This window comes from Nilaparvata lugens, chromosome 4, assembly GCF_014356525.2.
Source record: "Nilaparvata lugens isolate BPH chromosome 4, ASM1435652v1, whole genome shotgun sequence".
Taxonomy (NCBI): domain Eukaryota; kingdom Metazoa; phylum Arthropoda; class Insecta; order Hemiptera; family Delphacidae; genus Nilaparvata; species Nilaparvata lugens.
In genome coordinates, this window is record NC_052507.1 from 11381018 (window position 1) to 11394319 (window position 13302).

General features: G+C 33.6%; 1 protein-coding gene across 1 annotated transcript; it reads left to right on the plus strand.

Moving 5' to 3' along the window:
* The first annotated feature begins 221 nt into the window (after window positions 1-221).
* LOC111052353 (CLIP domain-containing serine protease 2) lies at window positions 222-11048 on the plus strand. Its single transcript, XM_039426659.1, has 7 exons — window positions 222-369; window positions 3231-3380; window positions 3896-3983; window positions 5503-5690; window positions 6352-6450; window positions 8841-9075; window positions 10345-11048. Exons 1-7 carry the CDS (start codon window positions 297-299, stop codon window positions 10478-10480), a joined length of 969 nt encoding a protein of 322 aa, XP_039282593.1. The 5' UTR covers window positions 222-296; the 3' UTR covers window positions 10481-11048.
* Window positions 11049-13302: the final 2254 nt, after the last annotated feature.

Consider the following 13302-nt stretch of genomic DNA (forward strand, 5'->3'; position numbering starts at 1 on the left):
GAGATAGTAACGATTCAGAGAAGTTGATTGATCTTTCTTTATTCATTTCTCATCTCCGTATCATACTGGGAGTGTAAGTGAATCAATAAATTCAAATCGAATTCAAATCAAAATTCAATCATAATGTTGACTTTCATCTCGACTCTTCTTAATTTATGATGTCCCATATTACTTTTTTTGCAATCATGCAATCATGTGTAACGACTTCATCTATCATTCCTGAGATTCGAAAACCATAACTGCAGAACTCAGCCTCTCTTATCTGAATTTAATTAGCCTATCGAGAGTTGGATAGAATGTTTTCCCATTTTGTAGTGTTTCTTGCATCATTGGGTCTTTCAAAAATTCAATTCGCTCATGCAGAACCATGTAAGTAACTATTGAATTATTAATTAGTTAATTCACAAAAAAAAAATATTTCAAAAATTGATAGATACTTGACACTCCTAGTATAGGCCACCAGAGCCTCGGATGGCAATACTTTATTTTATCATTTATTGTCTTCTAATAGTGATCACTATACCCATTAGAATATTTATCATGTTTATCATTAGAATATTCATCATGTTCATCATTAGAATATTCATCACGTTCATCATTAGAATATTAATCATTTTCATCATTAGAATATACATCATGTTCGTCATTAGAATATTCATCATGCTCATGCATATGACTAGTGTACACTTTCTATTGGTCCGTAGTGGGACTGGACTGGCGAAAGTAAAAATGGTTCCAGGCCCCAGAAGATAAATAATTAGGCCTGCTAGTCGTAGAAGCGATTTAAAGTTTTCCTATTAGGCTACTTGTAATTGCAAATACAGGTGCAAAAAGTCTAGTAAGAATTTGTTTTATATAATAAAAATTATGGGTTCAATTTACAAGAAACTTAGTCCTCACCAGGATCAACATACTTCTTACCCTTTCAGTAGAAGCTAGTAGGCTAGGAAATAGATTAGGCCTATAAATATAATAAAACTAGCTCACCCGGCGAACTTCGTACCGCCAAAAAGTCAATGTATCTCATGTCACACTTGACTTTATTTGGTGAATCATGAAATTTATCTGACAATCGATATTTCCATTTACATCTCAATACGGACTTCGTATGTGCTTAGTCATGCAGCATTTATTTATTCCGAAAACATATACTTCTCGATCAATTGGAAGTAATATCATAGCCCCCCCTAATACAAGGCCCCGGCCTACGATATTGCAACGTCGCAGCGTAGACAAGAATCTACCAATCTTTACTTGATTGGTGACAAAGATTTGAAAAAATACCAGCTGATCTTTTTCACCAATCATGTATTAGATTCTAGGCCTACGCTGCTACGTTGCAATATCGTAGGCCGGGGCCTTGTATTAGAGGTGGCTATGGTAATATTATTAGTAAAGTGTTGAATTAAAAAAAAATAGATAGTTCAAATCAGTGTTTCAAAGATGAATTTAATGTTTTCACAGTTTTTGATTGGGAATAGATAGTCCAGGAAATATGCGATGTACGATGAATGACACAGAATTCCATATTCTTTCCATCTTCCATTTTAGGATGAATATAAGCTAAGCTAACTTCGAAAAATAAAATTTAGTCTATCATTATTCTTCAGTAATTAATGAATGCAATATGAACAACTCTATTTCATGAGATGAATAATATTTTTCCAATATTTTCCAGTTTCTCAATGATAGGAGAATGATAATTATTCGTATAGGTCTTCTAAGGAACGATTATCTACAGCTGGTACCAATCAATATACTTACTTCAACTCTTAACTAACGTTTTAATACCAGTACACAATTTATTACAGGGTGACGTGTTTATTATACAGCTGGTAAGTTTATATGCTAAATCATAGGTAGCCGCTCGGCCGAAAATTTCGAAAAAATGGTTTGTAAAATGGATTAATAAATAATTATTATTTGCCCCCCCTATTAAAATTTATGGTCAGAAACCATCCCAATATTCACACAACATATTTCCAAAGTTTCATGCCGTTCTGTCAAGTAGTTTTCGAGTCTGTAGGGAACAAACAAACATACAAACAAACATACAAACATACCAACATACAAACATACCAACATACAAACATACCAACATACAAACATACCTACAAACAAACAAACACAAAAACAGACATTCATTTTTATTTACTGTATATAGATTAGTTATAATAAAAATTTTGTCATTTGTAGCTTTAATATAATAAAGATTATACTTTTCACTGTCATAATCAACACATATCTGTGTTCTTAATATTTGAGTGATATCGGTCGGAGTGGTACACGGCATGGTTCCCATCTGCTGGCAGTCCCAACTCACAGGACAGTCATGTTCAACAAGTCCTTTCTTGTGACAGCTTGTGGATTGTGGAATTCATTGCCGGCTGAATTGAAGCGCATTGAGGGTAGTCGTCGGTTTGGCGCGGCTGTCTTCCAGTGAATCAGTGGTGGTGAAGGTGGCTGGGCTTAGCGGGGGGTGCACCCGCATGTGTGTGTGTGTGTGTGTTTTCTTTTCTTGCTTTCATACTTTTCATAGTTTTGATACTTCCATTTATACTCCTATATTCAGTCTCAAAATCAATTAATCTAGTGAAATTTTAAGAAATTTAAGTTCAACTTTAAAAGAAAGCTTTGAAGTGAGATAGTAATGAATACTCTTATTCTCTCTCAAAATTGATTCCATGCTAGAAGTATTTAATATTAATTCCTTATTTTTCTCATCTTGCTTATAAGGTTTGTAGCTATATTGTTCTTTTTTTCTTTGCTTCTTCGATCTTACCATTTCTTCATAAACTTTTTTTTTATTTCCTAACAGATCTTTGTCATTTTACATATTAAAGAATGCTCTACTTTTAAGTTTATTCAACGAATCCACTTATTAGACTATTATTATTTATTTTTTCAATTATTATTTTACTATTTTCTCTTATAAAATATTATTGTTTTGTTTCATTTTTCTTTTACTGATGTATGTTCATCAGTATGGAGTATCGTTCTTAAATTATGATTTATTATTGTATTGGAGGGTTAAGTGTAAGAGAGGGCCGACTGCGCCCTAGCTTCGCCCTCCTAGGTCAAAATAAAGGCAGTCATTCAATTCAATTCTTATTATTAGAGCATATATGGAGGTCATCTGTTCTAATCTCAACAATGTTCGATGAATATTATATTTATTCTGCACTTTGACTCTAATTTTCACGTCAACTCACTTTTCTATTTCTGCTTAGATGATCCCAGCAGCCATCGTGCCTGGAATTTTGTGAATGGTGAGAAATGTGGACTCCAACATCCCCAGCAGAGAGTATTTGGGGGAGAAAATGCTGTTCTGGGGGAGTTACCATGGGTTGTTCAAATTATCATGTTTTTGGGCTCCCCAGGTAATTCACAGAGCTTCTCAGAAAATACTTCAAATCAATGAAAGAAACACTTAACCCCGCACGCACACATCGATTTTTGTTCATACGATATTTTGCCGTCCTTATAAATTCTATCAGATTAAACAGGACTTGACAAGCATCATCTGTTTGAAATCATCTGTTTAATATGATAGAATTCATAAGGACAACAAAATATCGCAAGAACAAAAAAAGATGTGTGTGTGCGGGGCTTAACTCTGTTTTGAAGAGAATCTCAACAGGATTCCTAATGTAATTAGGAATGTAATTAATTCTTTATAATGATTGCATTGTAAAAATATTTGTAAAACATGTCAGTGTTGTGAATAAATTTCAATTTCAATGTTTCATTGAGTCCAATATAATCGATGAATGCTTCATTCTTATTAGTAACAGTATTCAAGATCCATTCAAGTTTTAAGTTGTAACTTACTTGTTATTTTTAGTAGAAGCTGGAATGATCAATGATACTAATTTTAATCAAATTCCAACGGTTTTAGTTGATTCCAGAATGAGGTGCGGTGGAGCGATTATTAATAAGAAGTTCGTTCTAACAGTGGCACACTGCAAACCTAGTGGAAAACTGTGAGTAGAAAATTTATCAATTCATGCATTTATTATAGAGCTATGATTATATAACTGTTATCACTAGTAGTTCTGTGAACAGTAGACCTCACACAGTATTCTCATCCACAAGTACCAGATATCAACTGCTTTAAATGTTAACAAACTCAGTTCACGTTTGAATTTGTATTTCATATGATATAAATCATCCAGTTCCGTGATGATCTTTCTATCTGATAAAAATAATTTTTTTAGAATCAAAAATATTATAATTTCTCCAGCATTATTTAGTTCATTTGTTTATTTTTATTCACCTATTAAATTAGTTTTTTCGAATGTGAGAATATTGATACCGATGGGTAAGCATAATAATACCATGACTGCAAAACAAAATATTGAAACCAACGACCGTAAAGCTGCGATTGAAGCAAATTTATTACAAAAAATGTTAAAAGCTAAATCCTTTTAGATTATATTAGATTGAACATAACTTATCATACACATGATGAACATATGTGTTTGTCAACTTCCGTTCAATCTAATAGAATCTATGAGGATTAAGTTATAAACATTTTGTTAATAACTTTGGTGTAAACCCAGCTTAGAGATGCATGCCTCTTTAATGTATGATTGAAACTTATACAAATACAGTAATATACTGGCTTCTCCACACATCTGTGTAATCACTTGTCAGCTGATTTATAATGAATAATTCTATAGTCTGATTTTAACTCTAATATTGGCGTATGAAGGAGGCTCTTTTTTCCTTTTATATTTATCCTTGAAATGCAAAATTTCCAAAAACCTTGTATATACGACGACGCGCAATTTAAAAAGGAACATACCTGTCAAATTTCATGAAAATCTATTACCGCGTTTCGCCGTAAATGCGCAACATATAAATATATAAACATATAAACATTTGAACATTTAAACATTAAGAGAAATGCCAAACCGTCGACTTGAATCTTAGACCTCACTTCATTCGGTCAATTAGCCCACCAAAATAGGTCATTATTATTATTTCTTCAATATCGATTCTAGAATACCTACTAACACTGGGTCAAATTTATTGTTTTCAATGTGACTGACAGTCATTTTATCTTGTTCAGTACAATGAATGTCTTATTTCGATTATATCAATATTGTTCTGATACTATTGAAACAGGAATGAATGAGAAGAACTTGGAGCATTGGATAGAGTGTTGGTATTGAATAATCTATACTTTAAAGGAAAAAAATGGCTTATACACGTACGGGATAGTAAAATTATGTTTGTCGCATCATTAAGTCTGAACTACTGGACTGATTAACTTGAAATTTTGCATATAGATTCCTAATTAACCGAGTATTGTTATAGGCCTATTTTCGATTCTTCAATATTTGATTACATCAAGTTTCCAGTTTGTCAATTTCTAAAATAGACCCTTGCGGAGCACGGGTTACCTGCTAGTAATCAATATTATTCTAGCTCTCAATATATTGAAGCTGCCCCACTCAGTATAACCACTAATTTCCAAAAAAATCCTTAATTTTTCAGCTCTGGGAAAATAAAAGCTGGTGATTTAAACAGGGATTATGACCCAGACTGTGATTCCAACAATTTATGTGCCCCAGTAGTCCAAGAATATGATATTGAAGAATTCATAGTTCATCCAGAGCACATTAACCCAGAATTGGGCAAGGATATAGCTCTAGTCAAAATTCGGGATGAATTCCAATTCAACGGTATGTACTCATCGATGTACTAGTCATCCAATTTTCGATTCAAGTTTTGAATGGTGATTGAATTGAAAATAAAAAAAAAATTAGTTTTGGGGTTTTTCGTGATTTATTATTATTGGAAACATTATGAGTTTGTTCAACAGTGTAGAATTAAGATTTCATCATTGAGACTCAAGTGATCATATTGTAGTTGAATTCTCTGTGTCAATTTATCGTGAGAAATTATCTCTTTAATGAAAAATAATTCCCTCACATAATTATTCTGCTTAAGCTTTGAATAAGAGTTTGAATTCTCTGTGTCAATTTATCGTGAGCAAATTATTTCTTATAAGAAATAATTCTCTCATATAATTATTCTGCTTGAGCTTTAAATAAGAGTTTGTAGAGTGGATATTGATGTTGTGGAACTTTTCCATAATATTGAAGAGATTTGAGATGTTGTCAAAAAATCCACTTCATTTCAATAAAAATAGCACACACGAAAGCATGCTCCAGTGGAATAATAATTCTCATTAAAATCAAGTGAATTTTTTGAGAATATCTCAAATTTCTTCAATTTTTAATAAGAGATTATAAGTTCATTAGAGACTAATAGCATAGAGAAACAATATAAAGTAACTTCCTTAGGTGGATTCACGTACAAACAAAATTCTCTCATTTTCAGACTTTGTTGCTCCTATTTGCTTGGAGTATGGTGATATGGTGTTGGAGGATCATACGGGAAAGGATGCCATATTCGCTGGATGGGGTAAATTCAGAATAGGTACGGAAAATTGAACTGTTTAACTTTTACAATACTATTTCAATTATCAAGTATTAACAATCCTTCCATCAGTATAGCTTCCTATGATTAGGCTACTACCTAAAGGTGCGTACAGATAAACGCGCCTCCAACACGCTCCGCGCACGCTCCGCATTCGCTCCGATCATGAACGTTACGGGACATGTTAGCTCTTCTCGTGTTCCACTCTTGCTCCCCGGTCGATCATCAATCGATCTGCTCGAGTGACGTTCGATTGAGGAGCAGAGTGAAAGTCTGTACGCACCTTAGAGGTGAGACAGCGCACCATTTGATGACAAAGGAATAATACTCAAGTTAGCGCACACACCTAGGTTTTGCTGGCATTGTCAGATTGAAAACCAGTTATTTTCAGTTTAAGAATCTGTGTTGATTGGATTCGTATTATGTATTTCTCACTTATCTATTATTTTCATGATTCATACATTGCATTCATTGTATTGTTTTCAATATTTGATGAAGTAATATTTGATTTTTTTACTCAAGTACTTTTGTTCCAAGGTGTAAAATACGATCTGAGGCCAGGACACACATTCCATACAATGTTGCAATTCGGATCGTCTACAATCTTTGTTGAATAGTCTTGAAAGTGAAAAGCTTTGTTGAAAATGAGTTCGGGAAGGAATTAGAACATTTTTCTTGCTTGTCGAACAATAACGAATCGTTATTACATCATCTTCACCACAGGCAATGGGTTTATTAATTAACCTGTTCCAGTACCCATCTCTCTGTATAATTGAGATGTTATAAGTGCAATAGGTTTTCCAAGATCTGGCATGTGATAAATAAATCAATCAATCTTTCTTGGCCTCTCCACATCTCTTTTTCCAGTAGGTCTTTAGTTTTGCACTTCAAGGGGCATTCTTCCAGGTGGCATTCTATTCAAATGCTGACTGCACCAGTTGCGTCTATTTATTATAACTCTTTCATGTAGAGGAGCAACCGATAAAACCCTTCTTATATCGGTATTTCTGATTCTATCAACTCTAGTGCATATCGTTATTACATATAAACGTAAATATTCGGTGCATCGAAATGCATAGAAGCATGAGTCGATTCCAGCATCTTGGCCTGCAACAACAACATAGATATGAGGACAACATTCCAAAACTTAGATTAGAATACTGGAATATTGATGAGTGCGTTTTACAATGTTAATCTTCTTGGGATTTAGATTGGTTGCATATACATATGCTTCGAAAACAATATACTGTTGGATCCATATCTGAGATGGAACATTCATATAAACAGCATGTGTTTGGAAATAAAATTTATAATTTATAAATTCCATCAAATTGGAGAACTAAATAACTTGAAAATATCTCGATTGATCTACTTATCTTAAGCAAATCTGTTTCACAATATGGAATAAGAGCTTGGGGTGGAGCCTTGAACACACATCTTGAAAAACGTTTCATATATTCAAAAATATATTATTAAAGCAATTCTAGGCAAACCCAGACTTTATCCTACAAGCGATCTTTTCAATGAATTCAAAGTACTAACTGTTCGACAGCTGTACATAGAAAACTTGATAATATAGATCAAAAAGAATAAAAATGAATTTCTTCTTCGTGAAAGAAACTTGAATTCAAATCAACGTCCTACTAGAAAAACATTCCATCAAGACAGGATGGATTTGAATGTATATTATGTAGAAGACAATTCACTTACTTATCACAGAGGATAATAAATCTTGTTCCCACTCATTTTTTTTCCAATATAAGCCGGAGCACAAAACTAAATTGCAAGATTGAGGAATGGATAAGATCAAATAAAACTAAAGAAAAGATCTAGGCACCAACTGTTTCTTGTTTTATGTTTTGTTTTTTTGTCATAGAATTATTATTGTGTGTAACTAACTTTTATCCAATTTCATCATCTACTAATCTAAAAAATTATATTTGTGTGTAAATCTCACTAATCTTTGTTATTAATTTGGTTTTATTTCTTAGTTTATATTGAACAAATATATTACTGCAACTTAGGTCTACGCACAGGTTTCACCTTGCAGGCTACTCCTTAAACATGGATGGACATAAAAAATATACTGCAGTTTTGGGATTATTTATATATTTAATAGTATCTTTCTTGTATTATTTTTAGATGTTATAATATCATAATTATTATTATAATTGTGTATTTTTTTCGGGAAAAATTTTGAATTTGAATTTGAAATTGAATATAAAAGAGAGGAAAGAAAGTCCACCACACATTGACCTCATGTGTTGAACGATGAGACGTCAGCATGATCGCTGTATATCCAAATATTCCTATAGTCATAAATTGTTTGTGCTAAACAAGTGTTTACCGGCCTGAAAACTACTGTTCATCTCAACTTGATATTTCAACAGACCCAGTTACTTCTATGCTGGAGTCTCCCGCCGTACTTCAGAAGATCACACTTCCAATCCGGGATGAGAGCGAGTGCAATATATCTCTGTCAAATATCACCAATCCTGCCGTTCGTGATCTCCAACAGGTCGAGACATTAATATGTGCGGGAGGATTCCCTGATCAACACATCTACCACGGAGATTCGGGAGGGTCGCTGGCTGTACTTCAAGCCGTCGGAGATGATATACCCAGGTTAGAAGTAGCAGAAAAAAACTATACAACCTAAGTTCATAGGTTTTGGCAGAGAAAACCTTGTTTATTCTATGGTAGCAGTATACAGTAGATGTGCGCTGAAACCGGAATTTTGTCATACATTACATCAAACCATTCAATTTCCTTGAGCAATATTTTAAATATTATTTTGCGACTTGGAAATCTGGTTGCAGATTTAATTATCCTATAGTATTGAACTAGCAACTTCTGTTTATATGTTTAGATAATTGTTCAGATAGATGTTCAGATGTTTAGATGTTTGGATGTTTAGATGTTTATATGTTTATATGTTTGTATTTCACCGGATCTCGAAAACGGCTCTAACGATTCTCACGAAATTCAGAACATAAAGGTTAAAAACATATGCTTTAAAAGTGACTTGGTCGAATTTTAAAAAAATCTGGTGTGGCGCACTCAAACAACTTTCCTTGCCGTTATGAAAATTAATCACCTGACGCAAGTGTTCCCGCGCATCACAAGTCTACTATTCAAAGATTTGAGCCAGCTGGTGACAGGGCAATAACGCTGAAGACACCCGAGGTCTGCTATCTCTTCATAGTGAATGATTCAATAGAATCAACAGTTGCCAACAGTTTGCAATTGGATAATCACATTTTCTCGAATTTCTAGCTTATTTTCAATTTTAGGTGAAAATGTTACTGGACATTAATTGTAGAGATTCTCATACTCAATCTTCTCCACTCGAAATTTTCCATTTAAATATCTGGGACCTGATAATTGGAAATCTAAAATCAAACTTTACATAGATAAGGCGGAGCTCCTGAAATTTTTACAGATATGGGTCTTGTGGCAGTTGATAGAGCTTATTGATGACTATTTTAGGTATAACTTTAATCGAAATCGTTGGAGCCGTTTTTGAGAAAATCGCAAAAAACCCTGTTTTTGACAACATTTTCGCCATTTTAGCCGCCATCACACACACACACACACACATACAGACCAATACCCAAAAACCACTTTTTTGGACTCAGGGGACCTTGAAACGTTGAGAAATTTAGAAATTGTGTACTCTAATTTTTTCGGAAAGCAATACTTTCCTTACCTATGGTAATAGGGCAAGGAAAGTAAAAAAAGTGAAAACTATTTTGTTTAGAGGAAAATTGTTTGGAAAGATTATTTTGTTTTGAAATGCTTGATCTCTGACAGTGTCCGATGAATATTTAGGATCAACTGGTTTATAAAAAATGTTTCGCTGTTGATGAAATTGTGATTTTCTAACTTGTACAGGTATTTCGCAGTGGGTCTTTGTTCACTGACCTACCCAGATGTGCCTCGAGACACACCTGTTGCCGACATCTTCACGAGGGTCTCCTACTACTTGCAATGGATCATGGACACTATCGCTCAAGAGAATGGAATATAGTTTGATTTCTTCATTCATGAATAATAAGGACACATTATCATCGTTTGATAGTAGATAATCGCATAATCATAAACAATCATCATGGGTTATCGCTGAAGAAAGTGTAATATATTGTACTATTTATTATTATTTATAATTCATGAATGATGAAAACTCATAATCTAAGAAACAATGTTTGGGAATAGAAAAACAGCCTCAGTCCTCATCTACTAGCACTATAAATTATTATTGAATAGTGCTACTTAGCTCAATTCCATTTCCCAGTTTCGATTGAAAATAAGTCGAGAAAGGATTACATTCCGTCAGCACCTTCAAATTTTCAAATTCATTGTTCAGCTCAAATTATTACAGACATTCATGGATGCACGAGTACTTGCATTTATTAAGGGATGTATCCACTTGAATAATGGTTTATTCTATCAATTACAGTACCGTATTGTTATTGTTATTTTGTAATGATTGATATGTTTGACATTATTCGGTTTTCTAACAATAAACTATTTTGGAATTTGTATTCCGTCACATTCATTCATTGATAGGAATGAGTGTGAAATCTATAGTATAATAAGAGAAAGAAATTATGGTCCATACATCTACGGGATAGGCCATGAGTGACGCATCATCACGTCTGAACTACTGAACTGATTAATTTGCAATGTTGCATATTGATTCTTAATCTACCGAGAATTGTTATAGGTCTACTTGAAATTCTTCAAAATTGTCAAGTTTTCAGTTCGTCAAGTTTCCAATTAGACCCTTGTGAAGCAGGGTTCACCTGCTAGTATTCAAGAAAACAATGAATATGAAATTATTTAGATATTGGAATTTGTGCAAATGAAAGGATACTCTATTATGAAATTAAAGCAGTTATAGGGTACAAGTATTGGAACTATTAGGCTACACCTTCCAAATAAAAGAAATAATAAACTGGATTCAAATTAATATCAATATCAGTGTACGTGTTCGGTATAGAGGAGATACTATCTCCATCAGTTCCAATAGGACAAGACCCACTCAGTTCGGTCGAGCAAGTATTGAAAATCCCATTATTAGAACTGATAGGGAGAATATTCTCACTGTACCATATTATCACATACACTGATAGTAATAATAAGTGATAATCAATCTTCAGGGAGTAATATTAGCCTATACCAAATTTAGATAATAATTCATCACTCATCTTCAGCCTGAAACGAAATCTAGCCTATCAACCTCCCAATTTGTACTCTGATTTGCTAATTGAATATCAAGTTGTTAATATCAATATTGATATTTGGTTATGCAGAAGGCTATTTGAGACCCTCTTACCTCAACGCAAATACACTCCAGTCTACTTCCCCATCACAAACTACAAAGGATTCTTCTACTGAAATACCATCTCTCCAATCTGTACTTCTCTATATCACTTCAAAGGATTCTTCAACTAAAATATATCTTCACTTGAGTGTCCTCTTTGACTTTGAATGACTAGGCTGCGACGGACATGTTTCACTAGTTCTTTGAGTGAAACTGAGTTCAAAGTAAATATACCAATGAAACTGCAGCTCTGTAAATTAATAAATATACCTATTTTAGAACCGACAGTTCTGGAAGTTACTACACCAGGAAGACTGAATTTGCTTAACAAATAGAGTTACTTTATAACGGGTAAATTTGCTTTTTGACCAGGCGTACTTCTGGAGTGTCTCTTCCCTCAACTGTTTGCATTGCAACAAGCTGTGTTCCTGCATTTGTTCCAGGGTTTCAACATGTTGCTGCATATGGATGTAGTTATATAGCAAGCAGCATGTCATTGTTGGAGAAAACTCCATATTGCTCTCATAGATGATGGAAAATTTTCAAATGGACAGTAGATAAGAGTAGATGTAGACTATTTTGTAAGGAAACGATGAGTGGATTTCAGAGGCGTATCCAGGAAAAAAATCGTGGGGGATCATAACATTGGAGTAGAAAGCATCTTAACTTTGAGGTAGACACCGGGGTATGGAATACCCCAAACCAAAGGGGGGTCCGGGATCCTCCAGGAAATTTGAAAATATACCTTCAATTTGGTGCGATTTGACGAAATTTCAACTTGAAAACAAATATTCCATTCAAGTTTTTCTAGTGATCAGTAGGCCACTTATTATTTATATTTTCCCTTGAAAATTTTATAGGTCTATCGGTTTTTGATTGAATAAAAAATAGAATGGAATGGCGTAGAATTTTATTAGTCATTCAATTGTCAAAAAAATATAGTGATTTTGTAGAAGGCCTACTCATTATTCGATAAGAAGCTGGAATGCTCAAATTTTTGCTCCAATAAAGCACTATTTTAACCAACTTTATAGGTTATTTTTCAACTTGATTAACAACTTTTTTCAAATTTGCATGATTTTTACATGAGTGTTCAGGTAGGTTAATTGAGTCCTCATTATTCGATAAGAAGCTAGAATGCTCAAATTTTGGCTCCAATAGAGCACCATTTCAACCAACTTTATAGGCTCATTTTCAACTTAATTAACAACTTTTTTCAAATTTGCATGTTTTTACTTGAGTGTTCAAACTTACATTTTTTATGGCGGGAGAAACTGTTTTTTTTTAAATATTAGGGGGATGTATCCCTTCTCTGTTCCTTCACCCCATGGATACGTCACTGGTGGATTTCACTGTTAAATTAAAGGATACTTCTCTGAGAATTTGATTATTAACATTGTTGAAATCCACCAAGTTCATTTTCCAAGTTTCTGGGTTCATTCACCTAGACTGAATGATGAATGAATCTATTATTCATCCACCTGGATTACTACTGATATGTGGATGAGAAGCGAATTATAGAGAAC